Genomic DNA, 22,935 nt, shown 5'->3' with positions numbered 1-22,935 from the left:
TCTCCATGTGTCCCTGTTATCAGTAACTCTAATTTACGGTAACTATACTCTGTATCGATATAGGAACCCTACCCTTTGCTCCGATTACGGTATTCCACCTTCTCTGTTGTGGGAAAATCTCTCATAAGTAAATTATTAACTCAACCTGATTCATAAAAGTCACTTGTTTGCAATTTACTTGGTTATAAATCTTCTAATGAATTCGGTAAATGCCAGGTCCCCGTCCCCATGATATCCGGCGCTGCTTGTCATGAAATATGGAAGCCCAAAAATCCCATAATTCACTTATTTGATCTTAATATGTGACCATCCGCTGGTTAAATTTACCCCAGACCTCAAGAAGAGGGGTAAAGGGCAATAATACACAATGTCAAAAATATGAATCCCAAAAATACATATAAAAAGATCATTTATTTGCACCATGGCATTTCCACGCATTCTTATATTTCTGCTTTTCATCAGTATGATTTCAGTACATTTTCAATCATTTTTGAATAATCATCATTTTCAATGTCAAGGTGGGCTTTCTTCCCAGCCCCTTTAACAGATAAAGGGTTAAGTACAGTGTCTGCTAATAATCCAGCGGGTCACGTCGACATTCTAGCTTTGGAACACAAGACAATAAATCAAGATTCTACGATTCTCCACCATTTAAACGTCTAAAAAATCTATCTACTGATTTCTGCGTATAAAATGTATCCTATAACGAGCATTTCCGGCCCCAAACCCCGTGTCAGGTGACAGTAATGTATAACATGGGACGGTGGCCACGTTGTTCGAGATCGTTTCGAGAATGATTCCAGCGGATAGAAATATCATTTAAAAAAATTAAAAAGTATGATCCAGAAACGTGATTTCTAGAAAAAATGATGCCAAACCTGTCCAATTGTGTAAGTGTATCTCTGCGAGGAATCTGGGGTGACATTGGGTACTGGATCCGTTATAATTCATAGAGGGATCGCTGGGCAAAGGGTCAGAATTTGGGTTCATAATTGGCACCTTTTATGAGGTGGGGATTAAACATTTATCTTCCGGACGTTGTGTGATCATAAATGTCATTGTTTTAAGGAACTATGAGGTCATCACTTTGAGGTTAGCTCTCGTTCTTTGTGTGTTGAAACACTGATGATGCCCCAACATTGTAGCACAATATCATAAGGTCTAAGCCAGGCCTGGACTGCCCATTGGGCAAACGGGGCAAATGGCCAAGGGGATGGTGTCCCATGGTGCCTCCCCTGTACCTTTATCGCCACTTGTGTGGCAGATCCCATCCTTCCGTGTGGGGCCGCCGGCTGGATACAGGCGGAGACTCTCGGCAACCACGTGTAGCAGGCAACCACGTGTATCCAGCAGGTGGCTGCCTGGACACCATTTATCGGACCAGGGCTAACTAACTGGCCAGTACTGGACCGTCTTCGCTTGTGTTTTGTTCAATTAAAAAGGACCTGTTGGGTTATAAATATATTACAGAGATACGGTATCTTCTAAAACAATATAAATCTCCGGTATTAAGGTTATTTGCGATATGTACAGCGGGGACCACTGAGTCTGTTATTGCGTAGAGAAGTAAGGCATGATGTGGTTTCTGGAAGCCCTGTATGAACAATTCATTTCGTCTCTAAAAGCTTTATAACAGGGGGGGGGGTCTTCTTTAGCCCTTGAAAGATGCCTGGACTTTCCTCCCGTTGAGTGGCTGCGGGGGTCGGAAATTGTTGACCATCTGGATACGTTCGTCTTCTTCTTCTCCCGAGAACAGCAACGTTTTCCGGAACTTGTCCATCTGCGAAAACATTAAGCTATCGGGTCACGGTTTCGTGTTACGTGCCGAGTCGCGGGCTTTTATAATTATATAGAGAAGCGGTTTAACGCGTTGATAGGCAAGTTCACTGCACCGGGATATATGCCTTTGTGGCTAATTGGGGTGACCCGGGCTGTCGAGTTGGGGGCTCTGCTATGAGCCGGAGCAAGAACGATGGATTCTGGAACATTCTCTGAAGATTGAAGTTTGAAGGTACAAGCCCGTGGCTCCCTATCTCGGTGCCCTTTCTGGAGCCCATGAGAATGTTAGCCCAGCTCGGTTCACCTAGATGACTAAATCTTAGCAAAGACTGCACCTTAAACGCGTCCCTCCTACCGATAAGAAGGCTCCCAATTCACACCCCACACCTCCGTTAAAGCAGCCAGCTCTGTACATACACAGCCCTGATCGCACACACCACGGAACCTTCTAGTCATACAAAGCGCTGACCTCAGAACCTACTCCACCGTCCGTTCTTAATTTCATTAATCAAACAGTCGTCAAGTCCAAAGTGTAAACCTTTAGTGTTTCTGTGACGGGCGTTGGGCGCGATATCAGTGAAGCACAAAGTTGAAGTCTATCTGTGAGCGCGTACGGGTGGTTCGTCCAACATCAAATCAGTACAAAGTGGAACCTTCTTGATATTAAATAGGTTGTGAGGGCGGCCCTTTTCTCCTTACGCCCCATTATGTCTTTGTTAACGCCACGGCGTACCTGTTTTTCCGAAACTTTGATTGTCTCTTTGAGGACGATCCACGTGACGCTTTCATTCAGCGGCGGGGTGGTCAGCGAGCCGGGGTATGTCCAGTATTCCAGGCTTTTAGGCAGGAGGCACTTTGGATTAAAGTTATCAAACTGTGTTTTTGTTCCCTGTAAGGCAGTTACAAACGGGGATGAATATTGGAAGGAGTCATTGGAACGCGAGCATTCCCTAAGAACCCCGGAACTCTTTTGGGGTACAGATTGATGCCATTTGCCGATGTCCTGCAAAAAGCTATTAAGCTAACCTTTGGTAGAATTATAGAGCAGTAAACGACATTAATTCCATAAAAATATATACAAACTTCAATACGTAACTTATAGACGTTCTATACCTACAGTTATTTATGACAAAAAACATTGAAAAATAGTATTTTTTGTATGCCGGTATGTGTTTTATACAGGTGTTTTTGTATTCATGAGTAATCAGGGGGTGCCTCCTTGGTATACTCCACTTCACAAGACGTGTCTGAATTCTAACCGGCGACATCTGCGGGGGGTCGGAATTTCACGTTGTTTTAATTCCTCGCATAAAAACCTTGACGGGGCGTTCAGCTCAGAGATTGAGTGGGAACGAGACGTTATCATTCAAGGAGAAGAAGTTTATATTCCAGGAGATAAGTTATTTGAAACTTGGAGACCTTCTGAACCATCCCAAAGAAAATACATACACACATGCATACACACACACACACACACACACACACACACATACACACACACATACACTCATACATACACACACATACATACATACACACACACACACATACACACACACACATATATATACATATACATACACACATATATACACTCATACATACACACATGCATACACACACACACTCACACACACACACACACACACACACACACATACACACACATACACTCATACATACACACACATACATACATACACACACACACACATACACACACATATATATACATATACATACACACATACATACACTCATACATACACACATGCATACACACACACTCACACACACACACACACACACACATACACACACACATACACACACATACACTCATACATACACACACATACATACATACACACACACATACACACACACACATATATATACATATACATACACACATACATACACTCATACATACACACATGCATACACACACATACATACATACACACATACATACATACACACATATACATACACACATACATACACTCATACATACACTCATACATACAACCATACATACACTCATACATACACACATACATACACTCATACATACATACACACATACATACACTCATACATACAACCATACATACACTCATACATACACACATACATACACTCATACATACATACACACATATATACATACACACACACACATACATATATACACACACACACATACACACATACACTCATACATACACACATATAGACATATACATACACACACACATACATACACTCAGAGTGGAAAAAACGCCCTGTAAGAACAATTGAATGACTTTTTGGGGGGGATTAAAAATGTGGATTTGTATGACCTCTAAATACACAGAATTCACAAAAGGTTAAAATTGAAAAACCTTAACAATGGTGGAGCTAATTTAGGGAGAGAATACAATAGCGGCATTAGAATATCTGAAATCTGAGCGTCTGCATTGAAATCCAATAGGGACGAGCTTATTGGAGCTTCTTTACATTGGGATGTAGAATGCATAGAATTAAACGCATAGAAATCCGACATAATGTCCGGCGCTCGCGTATCCACTGCTTTTCTCTGCATGTATATACACCTGGATCACTGAAAAACCCCAAACAATGGGTACAATACGACAATTCACTATTCAGGGCCCCCCTTTGGAGTAAATACCTTTCAGAGGTTTAAGAGGGGAAAATAACCTTCATTATTTTAAAGGGACATTGATATTTTTCTAAAGGGAACTTAATACATTAATGTCGATGACATCACATATGACGTCGAGCTGCTCCGCACGGATATATAAGTCACTTCTTGTAAATTATTCAAAAGAAATCGATTTTCAAGACCTAAAATCATATTTACATTTAAAGTGACCCGGTCATGAAATATTCAAAAGTCAGCTTTGCCTAGAAAAACACGTGGATGCTGTACATTTTCATTTAATTATTATGTGGGTGTGATGTCATTATGCTATCGGTGGTTGGGGCCACAGCAATAATTCTTTAATCAGGCATAATTTAACCGGGAACAGTAAATTGTCATGTGACACGAAGGCAGACACTGATAGGCTGTTGCCATAGAAACTGAGAAAACTTTCCACTAAAGGGGAAAAGGTTGATTTGCAAAAGCACTATAATGAAAATCATCTATATACAAATAATAATCATAATAATAATAATAATAATAATAATATTGTGCTTATCCGCTTTGATCATGGCGGAAGCAGACCCACCTTAAACTTGACCATGTACAGGGCATCGGTGAGCCTGTTGAGTCCTGGGTGTTGGCCGCCGCTCTGGGGGAAAGATATGACATTTTGTTACTTTGTTACACGTTCCCGATACTGTTCAGGATCGCTTTTATTTATTTTCACAAAAGGGAATTTCTTCATGAACAGGTAAGATCAGAGCACAGCGCTCCCAGATCGCATCGGCCCCGCCGCCGACGTAATGTGACAGACCCGCTGCCGAAATACTCTATTTCTGTATTTTAGATAATGAGCAGTCTTTGCCTGTTCTGCGCCATCGTTCCAAAAGGCTTGTGACAAGCGGTGGGAAGCGTTAATGAACGTGCGTAGCACTTCCTCCCGTCCCTCGGAAAACTTTCCGCAGTCACTCGCACTTTCAAATATAGCTTTCCTTATTTCCAACCCAAAGATCAAGCGGATGCTCACCTCCAGAAAAATGGCAACCACCGCCAGGCCGTCCGATGCTGCGGCCGCGTCCCCGAACGTGGGGTACGCCTTGGCGTTCCAGTGAACCAGATGGAGCTGCAAGGGACAAGCAGTTCAAATAATGTATAATGCGCATGTGTGTGAATACGGAATACCTTTAAATAACAGGAATACACGTGGATTCCCTACATTCCATCTGCTTTTCTATTCATTATCAATAAAACACGCATGGGATAGACATACGGCTCCTGAATCTAAGACGAGACCAACGACTGATTAAGGTTCCAGTCTTTACAGCAGGAGAAGCGGACAGACGAAACGGGCCGAATGGGGCCGGTCTGCCGGGAAATTCTGCATTTCATACCTCACACGGGTAAGATATCCCATCCACTGTATGCTCGGATCCCTGGTGGCGCTGCGTCCCCCAGTGAAAGTGGAACTGCTTCAGTCGGTAGGACTCGTCGAGAGGACCCCCGCTGATCACTGTGTAAAGATATCGCACAAAAGCGTCACCTGCCATGTTTGATGAATCAACGTCTGGGAGACGGACATCGAGACATGGGGTTCCGGGAACGCTGCTATGTTTATCTAACTATTCTAGACGTCGGTCGCTGACGTTTGCCGTTCATATACAGTATAAAAAGAAATTCTGGTGCAAAGTCTTAAAAGTGGTCTTATCCCCATAGCAACCAATGAGATAATCCAATCAGCATGACCAGTCTGTTGGTTACTATGTGTCTTTTATCAATCTGTTTCCTGAACGTATAAGTAAGTGCAGCTGAACACTCGCCATCCTTTTTTAATATAATAGTTGGTTTGAAATCCTGGCACATTCTATCAGGTCTCATTAGTAAACAAAGACTTGGTTTGTTACACTAGAAAGGTGGGATAATCGTCTATTGTAACCGGCATCCATGATAGCGGGGCGGCGGGGGCAGCTAAACGCCTTACTGAAACAGTTTCAATCTCATTAGAGGGTTCAGATCAACATTTACACTAAATTCTCTTTCTACAATCCCTTCCTCGTAAAATCCACCCATTGGACAAATATTTGGTGAATGTAACGCGGCGCGGGTGCTATCAGCGTGTGATTCGGAATTCGGCAGCCTCCCCGTGTTAGAGAGAGTGTGTGTGTGTGTCAGGTGCCAAAACCAGGGTCACACCCGGAGATCTTATTGTCTTAATTATAACAAAAACAAAGAGTTTGGCCTTTAAAGACTTTAAAGAATTGAAACTACCGTGTGCTTTGATAAGTGGGATGGGGATATTTAGTTTAAAATTAAGGCACTATTTTATTTCTAGGAAGCCATAAAAACCAGTTTTACGTCTTGATGTCCAGCTGTGACGCGGCGGCGGCGGCAATTGGCCAATCCGTGGATCTTACCCGTTTTGTCGTCATTGTCGTCAAACTCCACCATGACGGAATGGCCGTTGTTGGACATATTGACTGACGTGCACTGGTCATAGTTGAAAACCAGCGGTCTCAGGCTGGGGTTGAAGACGGCTTGGTTGGGCACTATGTTTATAGGGGACTGACGGTTTCCCTGAGCGATGGGGAAGTAACGGTACCATTCGGAGGGACCTAGAAGAGAAAAAACGTCATGCAATTAAACAGAAAACAGCCCTACTGCCATCCCGTATAATTCTTTCTAGACCCCCCCAGTCCAAGGAATCGTACCAAGAGAAAGGGATTGCTAACCCACCACAATATGGCACCCCAACGCACACACTCAGGGGGTTTAATGCCATCAATGGCCACTCCATGGGGACACCTGCCGAGTGATTGACTGGAACAACACTTTTATGGGCTGCAAATACACGCAGTTCTAGGTCTTGGTTGTGTCCTTGCGGTACTCATGTCTTAAATTCCAGGCTTTATTGCTCATGAAACACTGAAGACGCAGTAAAAATATCTCTTATTTACATTTTAATTGAGAATGCTGCGTTTTTTGGCCCCCCCGTAAGATTTTTACAGCTTCTTAGAAGTCAGGCACAGAGATCTCAGCGTGAAGACAGATTGAAAGTAATTTATTCCATATTCCAGCTAATGGGTATTACGCCCCCCTGCCGACACTCGCTGCGGCGGAATTAAAAAAAGTACAAATCCGTCTTATTATAAAAGGGCAGAAATGAACTGATCCGATCTCCAGAGAAGAGAAGAACGTTGGACTATGATCTTCAGGTTGGGATGTCCTTGAGACGTTAGCACATACATACCCCGGCCCTGATATCTGCCCATAAGTGCGACTATTATTATGGCTGTATTTCTAAGATGCAATTAAGATAAATTCTATGGAATTTTAGTGTTATCAAAAACATAACTGCGGTTCTATACGTGTGGACTTTATGTATGCTTGCCTTTGGCACACCTTTCATTCTACTCTAATATATATATATATCTGTTTGATGTCTGGCTGATTGTTGTAGCCTAGCAATGGGACATAAAAGTTTGGTGACCTTTTCTCATAAAAACAGAAGATGACCCCACGGCATCTACGTATCTGCTCCGTATGCAATAAAATCCTTCAAGTCAGTTATCTTTAGTGACTGTAAATATAGGTGTTTACAGTATACGTATCGTACGGTTGGTACCTCTTTACCCAGGCAGACACTAAAACATTTCATGTCATTTTCTTTGTGCACTTGTTGAACCTCCATGAAAGGGGCAGTAAAGCAGAGTCTAACCCCACTTGGGTAGAATTTCACCTCCAAGCTCAATAGCCAAAGGGCAACAATGACGCCTGGACCGATTAGCCAGAAGCATGTCCTATGGGCTACATCGTCCCTTTATATACAAAGACTTGCATGAACTTAACACTTATTTAGATACATTTTGTTCTGAATGCAGGATCTGATGTGAATGAATAAAATGATGTTGCAAGAGTCGGACCGACACCACGCGGGCGGTAGCCCAACTCCTATTGGGGTTCCGGATGCCTAGCAATTCTGGTGCAAAGTGGTAAAAGTGGCACAATCACCAGTTTAATTTAATTAGTTGCTATGGTGATAGCACCATTTTTTTCCACTTGCTCCAAAATCACCCCATTTTAATCTTGGAAATACAAACTCTTCTCCAAGTGCTCGGGATTTAGGATGAAACGGGCTAAAAGAGTGCATGCAGCAAACTGGGAAAACAGGGAAGGTATAGCCCTACCAACTTAGTTTGTATTATATATATATATATATATATACCACGACAACAAAAACTAATTCTCAGTCTATCCCGTCCAAATAACAAAATATGAAAAGATATTGTGACGAACTCCAGTAGATCGCCAATGTCTTTACATTAAACGCTATTATACATTTATTATCATATATCACATTAATAATCTGTACCTCGACACCAAACACATCTAAATCCCACTGAATATTTTCACCTGTCCTAGAAAACATCTGGAATCTTCTCTACCGATCACTCTCGCCCCACGCATTTCACATGACTTCTACATAACTGCCCCACACATTTGCCTATAGAAGACGTTTCCCACTGTCCCCATATACATTGTAAAACACGCCGGATGTGGATAAATACATTGTAACAATGAAAACACGTTATTCAGCAATAATTACCCTGCAACCTATAGAGCGTATTAACGGCCGGCAGCTTCTGGCTACCAAGATACCGAGGTCTACGACTTCCAAGCAGAAGTCTTAGGATTGTGGGAATTGGAGTCCCCAGTACCTGCCTGCATGGAGAATGTGTAACAATGTATCACAGCGCATAAGCATGCAATGGAAGTCTTACCTGGCACAGCCTCATTGCCCCCCCCCGATCCTACAGGACAGGCTGCCTCTTTAACCCCCTTTATGCCAGTGTGCTCAGTAAGCCAGCGTAATGTGTGAATGGAGGCTGCATGGTGTGCATGCTGAATGAATTAATGAATGAATGTCACAGAGCTGCCTGCAGTTAATGCAGCGAGGAATGTACTAAGGCACCCTGGGAACCAAGCAGCTCTGATCTGGAGGAATAAAGAGATTATAAGGGGGTCGTTATTACCGTCTTCCTCTCCATATCCCCAGCAGTGGTGTCCAGTCATTGTCACAGTCCCTGCTCGTGGGCTGAGAATGACTTTGTGCCGTCACCTGCTGCCTTTATAGCAATGTCTTGATGCTCGGTACCTGAGAGATCAGCCTCTTAAAGTGACAGCCAGGGGGAGGAAGGTGGGGGCAGCTCAGCTGATTACTAGCGGAACTGCCCACACTCAGCCACAAGTCAGCTTTCAATCTGCCCCCCCCCACACACACACACACAAAGGGTTAAAGCAAACGCCTCTATGCACCTGGCAATCTCTTATAAGAGACGAGTAAAAAAAATTAAACATTCCAGTTTAATTTCCAAATATGATTTAAGTCTTTATGGAGACATTCTCTGTATTCTTCTTATATAGCTTATATTATATTATATTATATAGCTTGTGCTTGACCTATAGGGACCCATAGGTAGACAATGCAGGGGCATTGTGGATTGTGTATCTGGCAAGGTGCCCCCTCATCATCATGGAATCCCCAGTAAGGCAGGTCATACTCACAAATCCAAATATAAAACTACAGATTCTAGTAATCTTCCATAGCGTGATACAGAAATACACCCCAGGGATATCTCAATTATTACCCTACATAGTAAAGTAATATTTGATATATATATAAATATATAATTTTGTTATAATATTTAAATTGTGAGTGCCGAGGGTCAGAAGCTTCCTGCGTTTATTACTTTTATTATCTTTTATTTATATGGCGCCAACAATTTCCGCAGCGCTTCTTACAATACGTATATTCAAAGGGTCCGACAGAATTAGAACGGACCGACTACGACGACCCGATACATTAGCTCGCGGGTTTATAATCTAGGTTTCTTTTCTTCAGTTTGCATTGGTACTTAAATCTTTAAGAAATGGTAATCATTTTATAAAAATTTACAATAGAAGTTTTTTCGCAGTTAGAGGGTCTTTCTACATTTAGAGGGTCCCTAATCAATGTCATGCCCTTTAGCCATGAATTAGTTAAGGGGAAAGAATAGCAGCGCCGGTAACACAATAGGTATTGTGCGATCGCAGGCTCTCCGGGTTATGGAGTGGAAAACCAGTCAATGCTCATTATTTCCGACCAACCTTTTCTAAACCTTTAATGATGTTGATTTTACCTTTCTACAGGTACACCGGCCCCTCTGAACTCCTGCCCTGTGTATTCCTACTTTATCAGGCTGAACAGGCGTTAATTTGATTTCCCGGTTTTCACCAATTCTTCTAATTTGCTGGGAATTTTGAATACAAAGTATTTCTTTATTTCAGGCAAATAACCTATAACAATACATTAATTAGCAATCAGGAGTCAAGTTTCTGTACCATAAACGCCATTGTTGAGTAGATGAATGAAAGCGACCCCAGGTACACTGATTCTATTCGCTATTATATTATTATATTATATATATATATATATTATTATATTATTTGTTACATATTATATATATTTATATATATATATTATTATATATTATTTGTTACATATTATATATATTTATATATATATATTATTATATATTATTATTATATTATTTGTTACATATTATATATATATATTATTATATATTATTATATTATTTGTTACATATTATATATATTTATATATATATATTATATTATTATATTATTTGTTACATACGTTGAATAATTGTAGCTAATAGCATTTATCTTGTATGTGGATCTCTATATACCTGGAAGTATTAAGGCCTTAACTTTGAATTATGATGGATAAACCATCGGGGGAATTAAAATATTTTGCACCCTGCGCATGATCCCTCTTGTAAACCCGGCTCTCCGCAGCCCCACTAGCCTTATTCCACCCGAAACATTATTTCAGAAATAGAACACGGCCCAAAATTAACTTTTTGTCCATTAAATCGGGAAGTGAGTGAAAATGGAACATCGTAATTTTTTTAAAAATGAGGAAACTTGTCAAGTGCGAGTTAAACATTTACTTCACAAAGTGTTTTTACCATAATCACACAGGCAATTCACACTCTATAAACATGCCATTTTTAAGCAGCCTGTAAACCTTCTTTAGATTCTTTTCGCATATTTACACTAAAAATGGACCTCCTGATAAAACAAAGTATTTATGTTCCTTTTGCTTCAACTGGAAATTGCATTTTAATGAAAATATAACGTGCTACGGGGGGGGGGATGCTCGCTGTGCGATTAAACGCTGAAAGTTCACTTTTCTCTCTAATATTCATGAGATAAGATGGAACTGGTACGGCCGTTGTCTTGTACACTAAATCATTATTTATCACAATCTGTATCGTTATATTAAATTTTATGACTATAATAACCATTTCAAGATTGTGAGAAGAAAATGTGGAATTTTATGATATACACTATATGGACAAAAGTATTGGGACACCTGACCATTACACCAACAGGGGCTTTGATGACATCACATCCTAGATACATAGACATTAATATGTCGTTGGTCCCCACTTTCCAGCTCCCACTCTCCCGGGAAAGCTTTATGCAAGAATTTGGGGTGAAAAATGTGGGAATTTTCACCCGGGGATGAGAGGCCCGCAATCTACGTTCCGGTTCATCCCAAAGATTTTCGATGGGGTTGAGGTCGGGGCTCTGTGCGGTCGGTCAAGTTCTTCCACCCCAAACTCCTCCAATCATGTCTTTATGGACCTTGCTTTGTGCGCTGGGGATGAAATTTCACGACCTGACTTATGGCAAAGGTGCATCCCTATCACAGGGTGATTGATTTAATAACCTGTAGAAATGGCTCTGATTGAAACACCTGAATTCAATAATTAAGAAGTGTGTCCCAATACTTTTGTCCATATAGTGTAAGTGTTGTAGGGGAACACTGTCATCAAGGCCAATAGTTAGATGTATCCAATGATCGTGATGAAGGCTACATTTATAGGACAGCCCTTGAAGTGGTAGGAGCTAGGATTGAAGGAACGATAGTTATTGGGTGTATCACAATAAACATTTTACCTAGAAATGACCCATATGGTAAATTCCGAGCTTGCTGTGGCGCTTTGACCAGTGCTGACAAGTCCCATTTTGGTGCAACTACGATTCCTTTTTGTGTCTCCTAACATTCAGCATTCTAATATTCCGAAGTGTCTAGAAGATATGGGTTTGAGGGTGTGTGACGGCCAACGCTCATGCCACCTGCTTCGTCTGAAAGACTTTTTGTGTTGACTTTCTCAAGTGTCCTGCTTGTTGAGGATGCTGAAGGTGAAGCATGAAGGTGACATTACGCTGATCCCAGATTGTGACAGAACAGGCAGATGATACAATGTTCCCGTTTCCCAACAAACGGCACCGTAATATAGACCACAAACAGACGGGGTTAGGGGGATTTCTCACAACGCAACCTACGAACTGCTAAAAGTGTCGGAGCCATGAAAGCTATACAGAGCTATGCATACTCGCTGGGGTAAATAGTGAAACCTTTTAAAAAATCTACCCCTTCGGCTCGGAACTTCATATTTCATGCCTTTTATAGATTATTATAGATTGTATAAAGGCGAGACCCTAAATGTAATGTGTCTCTGTTGCTCAAAGTGTTATTTTTCAGACGCAGGAGAAATAGTTAATTTTTTGGGTCGGAAATACAGATCCTTTGTAGAAATAAATGCAATAAAATGTGTTCAATCTGTTATACGTATAAATGCGAAAGATAATCACAGCTTTCAATCAAACAGAAGTGGTTTTAATGGATGTTATTAAACCTCCAGGAGCTGATCCCACGGACAATGCGTGGGAGAGAGAAACATGAACCACGAGAGCGCAAGCCCGAAGGATCGCAGCGCCATCTAAAGGAAATTCACAGCTACTGTAGGATACGGTGTATGTATAGAACGTGCGTAGATTAAGGCTGCCGTGTGATTTCCGCAAGGACTACATTTATCAAGAGTATTGTTAAATAAATACAAATTAAAATGCAGATTAATTCTAAATTGATTGTTCCCAAAGTTCTTTTCACATTATTAAATCAGCTGCCCTGACGCCCTAGTTACATATAGTTGGTGTTACGCAATCTTTATTTTAATGCAACCGTATTTAAGATAATTGGGATCTTGACAGGCTTATATAAAGCCCTCACGTGCAGTAACATTATTAGAAGTTTAAGAAAGAAACAGACACCGAGGCAGACACTTTTAGTTACATTACTTTTTTCCAAAATGCTAATATATTTATGCATTAAATATATTTGTATTTTTGCACATCACGCATTATTTACATTTGTATTATTATTATTATTATTATTAAGGGTATCTTAAAAATAACCCTTTTACATTTTGTAGAACTACAGGCTAATTAAACAGTAAACATATTTAGGGCATTTAAATAAAATATGATAATAATATAATAATAATTATTATTATTATGCTTTAACCCCTTAAAAACCTATCATGACGGCATGAAATGTCATCAAGAAAGGGGTGGTGTAGGCCTTGGTGCACACTGCTACCCTATGGTTTTTGGTGCAGGGACCGCCATTAACTCTCCCCAGGCCGCTTCACGTTCATTTACAGAGAGGGAGTGCTGCTGATCGGTCAAAGACTGATTAGCAACTCAAAAATTTTAAAAAAATAAAGTAAAAAAAATGATTGCTGCCCAAGGGATGAATCAATTTTATCAAAATTAAAAAAAAAAAATTTAAAAAAATGATTGCGAACATGTGTCCGGCTGATCTATAGTTAAAAGTAAAAAAGGGATCATATATTGTGCCACAATCAGCTACCAACCCTGCAAATCACATACTAAATAAATATAAAAATTAAATTTGCCTTAAAATTGCCACACAGATATAGCAATTTTTGACATATAATGTATTTCCAAACTCAATTCACTTAATGTTTTTGGTCAACTACCATAGCAAAATCATACACAAATGTGGCACTTTTTTTCCATTTTTTGGTATATTATTTATACTAAATGTTGGACTATACAGCTAAAAGTGGTATCAGAAGAAATCCTGTCTGTCCTTGAAAATATGATGTATAATGCAGCAAAAATCAAAAAGGTAGATATTTATTTATATAGCTAAAAACCTGGATTTTTTTGGTTGTTTATCCCCAGTACAGAAGGGGTTAAACATAAAGTATATAGTGAGTATTATTATTATTGCTGTTATTGTTATCATTATTCTTTTATATAAATATTTTTATAATAATCAGCGGGAGTTGTTTTGGTTTCAATACCACGTGCAGCTCCAGATTAAATCCCATTGCAGGCGTCACTGCTAAATTGTTCCTGGTGGGAACAGGCACTGCTGATCTTTTAGTTCCTAGCTACACTTTGGTTCCGGTGGCTTCTCAGGCTTCAGTCTTCCGATGAGCCTGACTGGCTCGCTGGTGAGGAGAGGGCGGGGAAGAGGCGGGATCTGAGCAGTGGTTGGTCACCCTGGAAGCAGCTGGTGTGCAGGGTCCAATAGGAAGGCAGCAGCTGATGTGCTGAGGCTGGCAGGCAGCAGGTTGTGCTCCTACACACAAGCAGGAGAAAGCAGTGGGCACACTGACAGAGCAGCAGGTAATTATATAGCTGTACTGAGTATATCCTGTCTATGGGCTCTCTGTATGTGGCATGGCTGTGGCTTAAGATGTGTAAGAGGGCATTAGTGTTGATGCTATATGCATCATGACATAGGTACATGTTTAATGATGTCACTGGACCAGGTGCTGTGTGTGGTTCTGATGTCACTGGCACTGTGTGTGAGTTGTTTAGATGTCATATGTTGTTCTGATGTCACTGTGCTAAGTTCTGTGTGTGTTGCTCTGATGTCATTTGTTACACTGTGTAGTGTTCTGATGTCACTGTACTAGTTGCTGTCTGTGTGGTTCTGATGTCACTGGGCTAGATGCTGTCTGTGTGGTTCTGATGTCACTGGGCTAGATGCTGTCTGTGTGGTTCTGATGTCACTGGGCTAGATGCTGTCTGTGTGGTTCTGATGTCACTGTGCTAGTTGCTGTCTGTGTGGTTCTGATGTCACTGGGCCAGGTGCTGTGTGAGGATTGTTCTGATGTCACTGTACTAGTTGCTGTCTGTGTGGTTCTGATGTCACTGGGCTAGATGCTGTCTGTGTGGTTCTGATGTCACTGTGCTAGTTGCTGTCTGTGTGGTTCTGATGTCACTGTGCTAGTTGCTGTCTGTGTGGTTCTGATGTCACTGTGCTAGTTGCTGTCTGTGTGGTTCTGATGTCACTGGGCCAGGTGCTGTGTGAGGATTGTTCTGATGTTGTTGCAATATGATATAATCAGTAGCTGTGTATGAATCCTAATAATTAGGGTGATTAAAGGTGTGAACAGGGAGCAGCTCTGAGTCGGTCCCCGATACACTCATTAAGAAGTCTTTTTAGCTTTTAGGGAAACTCTAGGATTCAACCATGAAGAAGGCGACTTGTACCGCGCCTGTGAACATCGCTGTCATCAAATACTGTGAGTATACGAAGCCCGGCCGGGTCATACCATCCCTTACAATGTGAAATGTATACATTAAAAGTGATATATGAGCAACATCTAGCAGGAAGACTCTGTCGGTGGCCAAGGTGACTACTCTACATTCAGAACTTTACCCCAGAACTGTCCTATACGAAGGCAACCTATAGCATCCGACCCAAGTCATAGAACTGTCATAACCTGCTCCTCGTTTTTGTTTCCTTTAGGGGGCAAGAGGAACGAAGAGCTTATTTTGCCAATTAACTCCTCCCTGAGCGTCACTTTGAATCAAGATCAGGTTTGATATATCTTCAGTGTCTTCATTGCCTTCGAGGTCCAGTCCCCCCAGCTTAGAATTATTTAGTGTACTTTAGATTTCTTTAAATCTCCTGGTGGTATTTGTGGAGAGGGTAAAACTAGAACAAAGCATTCCAAACACCCACATATCCCCATCGTTCTACCTCCATTGTACTTCCGTCACACGTACATTCTTAAAGAAAGTAGCTTCATCCAGAGCATTTTATTTCAGCTGAAAACTACTACGTCGATTGCAGCAAGTCGGGATTTCACGGAGGATCGGATCTGGCTGAACGGTAAAGAGGACAACATCAACCACCCTCGTCTGCAATCCTGTTTACGGGAAAGTGAGTGATACTGCATGCGCTGCCGGGGTACCTGCCGGATACAAAAGGCTTTGAAAGATACAAGATAACGGAACAGCTTTTTCAAATGTGAAGATAAAGGATCAAGGCGATAGACCGCATTCTGTGAAAGTCCCTCTTCTTTCTGTTCTTTTCTGTCGGACAGGAAAAGGGGCCAATTCATTTTTTTGGTTTTTCAGTTCGTCGACTGGCCAGGAAAAGAAGAAGCGATGCCGAAGACGACTCGGTGTCCAGGATCCTAAACTACAAGGTTCACATATGTTCCGTCAACAACTTCCCCACAGCGGCCGGGCTGGCATCGTCCGCTGCCGGATACGCCTGCCTGGGTGAGGAATCGCTCTCTGTAACAAGGTGCCTCAAATACTAGATGAGGTCTTTGCCTGACCCTCTTGTTGAGTCGACAGAAGCTCTTGCTACTGGTATCAGTATCAGCTTCCATACCAATAAAAGATGCCACCTTCTAGTAAAATGCCTGTAAGCTTGGCAGCTCATTCCTTAACGTCACTGACTTCTCCCACTTCTGTGTCATCCTTATTGGCCTTCAGTGTACACCCTGGCAAAGCTGTACGGAGTGGAGGGGGAGCTGTCTGAGATCGCACGGCAGGGGTCGGGCAGCGCCTGCAGGAGTATGTATGGAGGATTTGTACAGTGGATAATGGGAGAGAAAGAGGACGGGAAGGACAGCCTAGCCCAGCAGGTGGAGGCAGAAAGTCACTGGCCAGAGCTTCGCATTTTGATCCTGGTGGTAAGAAACATTGGAAGAGAAACACAATGTAACTGGCAGCAAGCCTGAGATCCATCATCGCCTGAGGTCATAGTCTCATAGATACCCCAGAATCTGTCTGTATATTGGCTCGTTGGCCGATAAATGATCAAGGAGTTAATGTTTTGGTCACCTACTGTACTGCACTAGAAGAACTGCCTACGATCCCTAAATCACATGAAACATTGGTCCGTAACGTCTGTCCTTCTTGTGAAGGCTCCTTTCTGTGCAGTTCTAATGAATGACAGTGTGTTTGTTTCAGGCAAGCGCGGAGAAGAAGCATGTTGGCAGCACAGCCGGCATGCAGACTAGCGTGAAGACTAGCCCCCTGCTGAAGGTAACGTCCGAGAGATCTTCTGCTACTCATGTAAAAACATTGCTAATGAAGCCTGCCTGTTTACATGAAACACACGCGTCCTTTTCCCCAGCTCCGTGCCGAGTCTGTGGTTCCTGGACGGATGGAAGAAATGATAGAATCCATCAGAAAAAAGGATTTTGAGTCCTTTGGCCAGTTGACTATGAAGGACAGTAACCAATTCCATGCCACATGTCTGGACACCTTCCCACCTATCTTCTACCTAAACCAAGTCTCACAGAGGATTATCCACCTTGTACACAGATACAACGCTTACTACGGACAGACCAAGGTAGGAGAAATCCCACCTCGGAAGAACGCGTTTGTGTCTGATTGTATACGTGGTATCAGAGAACCAAATGTTTCCATGCTCCGTTGTCAAAGATTCCATCCTGTTGTCTTCTCTCGCAGGTTGCGTACAGTTTCGACGCGGGTCCTAACGCCGTCATCTTCACTTTAGAACCAACGGTCAATGAGTTTGTGGAAGTTGTGAAACGCTGTTTCCCACCGGAGTCCAATGGAGACCCGTACGTTATATTAACAATACAATTTGACGAAACGCCAAAGCAAACAGAACTAAAGTCTTGGGGAGTTCCTTGTTCTCCTCCGTGTTGTTTCCACTCTTCTGCCTCCTGATGATTGTTTGTAATCCGCTGTCTGTAGGTTCCTGAAAGGCTTGCCGGTGGACGAAGCCCCGCTGTCTCAGGAACTGCTGTCTGCGGTTGAATGCGATCCATGTCCAGGAGGAGTCCGATATATGATTGTTACGCAGGTACCTGATCTTTCTGAAGGACCAACGGGATCTAAGGAAACCGGAAAAGTCCATTCATTGCTGAATACATATCTTTTTTTTATGTTTTTTTTTGCAGCCGGGTCCCGGACCTGTTGAATCTCAAGATGTCAGCCTGGATCTGCTGGGTCCGGATGGACTGCCAACACAAAGCATCTGAGACAATGATCTCAAAGGACTATTTTGTAACAGGCCAACCCCAGGCCCGCTGTGACCTTTTTTTATTGTGATACGGCACTTATATTCCTATTGATCTAATATCTACACATTCCGACATCCGTAGGTCATCGGCTTTCTCCGACAGGTCAATGCGAGTGCAGCTGTACCTCCAGTGTGTTTTCTGTAACAAATGCTTCTCAGGGAATTAAACTGGCCGCTGGTTTCCACCAAGCTTGTCCTCTTGTTCTAGTCTCTATTCTACATCATGCCAGCAAATCTTTATTTAAAGCACATATCTTATGGTATCCGAAAAGCTACGTGGAATGATGGCACGGACTGATACTTATCGCTGTGTTAATCTCTGGATTTGCGTTGGATCCAGTAGATCCAGGAGCGTCTGTGTGATCACCATTCATGTTTAAAGCCCAGATGTCCAGCAGAGCTGGTTGGGATTTATGAGCAGGGATGATAAAAAATGCATTGTGCCCGGCCGCAGTGGTTTTATTCTGAAACCACCCCAAAAAAAATTGTAACCGTTCAGCTTTGGTTAGGGAGCAGGGTGCGAGTCTGCTGCTTGGGGTAGTGCTCAGGCACCTTTTTGTGTGTGAGAGAAGAGGGGAGGGCAGCCCTGGACAGGGTAGAAGGGGTAGGAGGAGAGTAGGGCAGATCTTTTTCAGAGAGGGAAGGGAAGTGGGGAGGGACAAATAGGAAGGCAAGCCTTTACGGGGAGGGCCGTTTCGTATATGACACCGCTCCGTGTATGAGGAAGTCACATAGTTTAGTCTCAGTGCGAGTTATCAGTTCTGCTAGAGAGTCCTAACCTTCAGGTCTGCATCCCTGGGGCAGCCAGCATGGGGCAGATAGAGTGGGCGATGTGGGCCAACGAGCAGGCCTTGGCGTCCGGGCTGAGTGAGTATTAACTTCATCCCTTTGGGCTAAAATCACAAGTATCGTGGGATTTCTTTTCTTTGCGTTCAGCGAGCTAGCTGTATGTGACAGAGTCACCTGCTTAAAGCCCTGGAAACCATTCCAGATTCTAGAAGGTATACCTGCTGGGTTTGTCCGTTCCCTTAGGGTCACAAACTGGGTAGATTAAAACGTAATCATTCGTTTTTCCTTTTCTCTTCCAATATACCTGTTGTTGAACGCAACTCCTACAATCCTCAGCTAGCCAAGGTCTGGGGATCCCCATACGATCCTCCTCCTGTTATTAGAAGAAATTGTTATATTCCACGAACGATTAGTCCTAACGCAATATTAATATTCCTCGGTATGAGGAAGTGAGATCAGGAAGTAAACTTCTACCCGATAATTCCCCTACGTTATATTTGCATTTTGTTTATAGCTACGCATTATGTTATTACGCGCCGATCCGGAACCGTCCTCCAGCAGGGATGGGACCAAATATTTCTGTTTTAAAAGATGGAATTTCCGCTCTGTTTCAGATCCAAACGTTTGGCGTCTGTTATTTGTGTAATAATGCGTGCAACATTGTATTCTAAATAATAACACATTAAAAATGACAACAATGGCTAAAATACTTTACGAAACAGTCGTATACATTGTAAACAGAATCAGCAGGCATTCTGACTACGAGAACAGAATTACAAGGCAGATCGGCCCCATTCGGCCCCCGTCTAGTCTCTCCTGCTGTAAAAACTCAAACCTTAATCAGTCGTTGGTCTCGTCTTAGATTCAGGAGCCGTATGTCTATCCCATGCGTGTTTAAATCCCCTCACTGTATTACCCTCTACCACTTCTGCTGGGAGGCTGCTCCACTTATCTACCAACCTCTCAGTAAAGTGAAACTTCCTTACCTTTCATCTGAACCGCTGACCTCTAGTTTTAGATGATGGCCTTTAGATAATTTTCTCCTCCTTTCAAATAAGCCCCAGCCCCCCCCCCATGGGTGGGGAACAAAAAGGGAACAACGGCACGACACCACCCTGACCCCAGCATACTGTATATGCATTTCACAGTTAATTGGGTAATAATATATAACAGTACACATGTAATAACAGTATACATTTAAATGTATTATTTAGACATTAATAGTAACAAAACCCACAAATTATATGTTAAATATTTTTCTTTTTTACAGACGGAAAAACAAAGTTCTGTTTTAAGAAAAATAGAAAATAAATGTGGAAATAATGGCTTGCCGCTTGACCTGTGGTTTAGTAGGGGTTAAGTGGTGTCTTGTGGTCATGCTGCAGCAAGTGGCTGTTATTTGGGCAACTTCAGATGTGCAAGAGGGCAGCTAGATTGCCTTTCACAAAGGAAGTGGGGAGAGAGTGAAGCAATTTCCTGACCCCCGTTACTTCACTTTACTGGAAGCATAAAAAAAACTTAGCCGGTGAAGAAACGTTCTATTGTTGCCATGGTGATTACACCCTTTTTATCACTTTGCACCACTTTTGCTCTTTGTTTAGAACTCCTCTGTGAGATCCCACACACAAGCAGGCTTCTTCTGTAACCTAATGTTAGGTTAATGGTCCAGTGATGATTAGATTGCACGCTTTGCGGGCTAGAGCCTGCAGCCGAGTATATCATTGTAACGCTTGTCTTTTTTTTGGCAGTTCTGATGACCGGAGGCATTGTAGCGGTTGCCGGACAGTTTAAAGGCTGGGAATTTGGTGCATACGCGATGTATCCTTTATTAATATTGGGTTATGTACCCCATCGTGTTCCACCGAGCCAGAGGAATTCTGCTACGAGACTCTCCGGTTTAGTATCAGCACCGTATAAATAGGACACAGCCCGAGGTGTCTTTTGTAAGAGCTCTGTGTCTTTCTACCCTTCTCTGGGTATAAAAATACCGAAGTTTCCTGATGAGGCGCAGATGATTTATATAAGGAAATAATTCTCTTGCTTTACTTGCCGTCCTTGGAAGTTCCAGCCTCGTGTAATCAATGCTTTGCTCTTTGGCTCTGGAATTCCCTCTCGCGCGCCTTGTAATTATTCTTCCTCTAACAGTCATTCATTAGGCCTTTGTGAATACTCTCGATGTCTCTCAACGGGTCAGAAGGCCTTTGAGAGACTTGCCTCGCAGGCGGCCTGCAGTAGAGTGCTAGGAATGGAGGTGAAAGGGACTTTGCGAGCAAAGGGTCTGCAGAATCCAGAGACAATGAAATCAGTAAAAGCTTAAACCTTTAGGAGTCAAATCAATATATATCCTTAACTTCAACTCCAAGAGCGGCAGGAGTCTTCGTCACCCTTTTGGAGTACCCCCGAAGCAAGAGAAAGAAGGGGTCCACGATAGAGCGATGGTAATGAGGACTTCTGTTGTGTTAAACATGGAGAGGAGCTCTTCATACGAAGCAGATACATTGTATCTCGTATCTTCTATGAATAACGGTGTGTGTTTTCTTCCGCAGCGGCCAGAAGTGCATGACCTCGGTTCTGAAGGTGTTTGGGCCCCTCACCCGTAATTACTATGTCCGCGCCGTCCTACACGCAGGGTATGTTTGCGCACCCTCTAAGGGGGGGGGGAAGCCTCCATGCTGTTGGGTCTTACCCATTTAACACAAGCTTCCTTAGACAGTGCTACGTTTTGCTTTGTTGTGTCTTCGTGTTTGCCTTGATGGCCCTCGAAGGCAATGAAGATGTTATACTTGCGTTGGACGCATGACCTTGATGTGTACTGACCCATAGCCCGCAGATATGTGAATGTCTTGGTAGTCCTGGTAACTGAAGGGGTTAATATTTGTTTGTCCGACAGTCTGGCGGTACCTGGAGGATTCATCCTGGCCACGATTTTAGGCACCGTGTGTCTCGGTATAGCCAGCATCATCTATTTCCTGGTGAGTACCGAGCTGTCCGTACCTACACAGTCTATTAAATTCCTCATTGACCCTTTTGGCTCCTCGTGCTTTCAATGAAGCGTTTACAGGGGATTGGAGTAAATGTATTTTGAATTGCTTACAGGCTGCTCTTCGAGGGGAGGAGTGGCGTCCGATCGAACTGAAACCCCCGTCAAAGCCAAGGGTTGCTGAAACGATCAAACGGCCTCCTGAAAATCCTCCTCCCCGTCCACCTCCAGAGGCGAGGAGGAAGCAGGTGGAAGAGGATTCTTCTGGTGGAGGCTACACCAACCCCATTCCGGTTAGCGATGAAGTATGACGTTCTCCAAGAGCTTGGTCCATTTTGGCAGAAGGTCCTTCACCCTTCTAGACGCGTCCACGAGACATTATGATGTAGGACCAAAAGAACTTGGTGGATAATCCAAGCGACTTGTTACTGTATCTCACCTGCTTTCTCTAAGTGCCTTGAAAAGACGACAGAAGTGCGACGGTGTGACGGT

At 42.6% G+C, this 22,935-nt stretch overlaps 3 protein-coding genes across 3 annotated transcripts in view; 2 read left to right on the top strand and 1 right to left on the bottom strand.

Moving 5' to 3' along the window:
- Positions 1-1,529: 1,529 nt before the first annotated feature.
- CA7 (carbonic anhydrase 7) lies at positions 1,530-9,567 on the bottom strand. The gene is made up of 7 exons (XM_053449658.1): positions 9,457-9,567; positions 6,841-7,038; positions 5,821-5,939; positions 5,457-5,552; positions 5,016-5,078; positions 2,513-2,668; positions 1,530-1,780 (listed from the first exon to the last, which is right to left on the bottom strand). Exons 1-7 carry the CDS (start codon positions 9,494-9,496, stop codon positions 1,652-1,654), a joined length of 801 nt encoding a protein of 266 aa, XP_053305633.1. The 5' UTR covers positions 9,497-9,567; the 3' UTR covers positions 1,530-1,651.
- Positions 9,568-14,867: 5,300 nt separating this feature from the next.
- Positions 14,868-18,863, top strand: MVD (mevalonate diphosphate decarboxylase). Its single transcript, XM_053449655.1, has 11 exons — positions 14,868-14,998; positions 15,825-15,903; positions 16,131-16,201; positions 16,433-16,547; positions 16,745-16,891; positions 17,111-17,310; positions 17,591-17,665; positions 17,757-17,975; positions 18,095-18,210; positions 18,347-18,455; positions 18,553-18,863. The coding sequence occupies exons 2-11, from the start codon at positions 15,852-15,854 to the stop codon at positions 18,631-18,633; spliced, it is 1,185 nt and encodes a 394-aa protein (XP_053305630.1). The 5' UTR covers positions 14,868-14,998; positions 15,825-15,851; the 3' UTR covers positions 18,634-18,863.
- A 496-nt stretch (positions 18,864-19,359) lies between these two features.
- LOC128467191 (cytochrome b-245 light chain) overlaps positions 19,360-22,935 on the top strand; it is a 4,084-nt gene continuing 508 nt past the window's right edge. Inside the window, exons 1-6 of the mRNA XM_053448741.1 lie at positions 19,360-19,541; positions 21,212-21,281; positions 21,827-21,901; positions 22,010-22,093; positions 22,354-22,435; positions 22,560-22,935. The exon at positions 22,560-22,935 is cut by the window's right edge and continues 508 nt beyond it. Of these exons, the coding sequence (XP_053304716.1) occupies positions 19,484-19,541; positions 21,212-21,281; positions 21,827-21,901; positions 22,010-22,093; positions 22,354-22,435; positions 22,560-22,754 (564 nt within the window). The 5' untranslated portion in view covers positions 19,360-19,483 and the 3' untranslated portion in view covers positions 22,755-22,935. The remainder of the gene's footprint in view (positions 19,542-21,211; positions 21,282-21,826; positions 21,902-22,009; positions 22,094-22,353; positions 22,436-22,559) is intronic.

The sequence above is a fragment of the Spea bombifrons genome, chromosome 10 (assembly GCF_027358695.1).
Source record: "Spea bombifrons isolate aSpeBom1 chromosome 10, aSpeBom1.2.pri, whole genome shotgun sequence".
NCBI lineage: Eukaryota > Metazoa > Chordata > Amphibia > Anura > Pelobatidae > Spea > Spea bombifrons.
The sequence above is the reverse complement of the archived record's forward strand: the minus strand, read 5'-3'. Positions and strand labels throughout refer to the sequence as shown.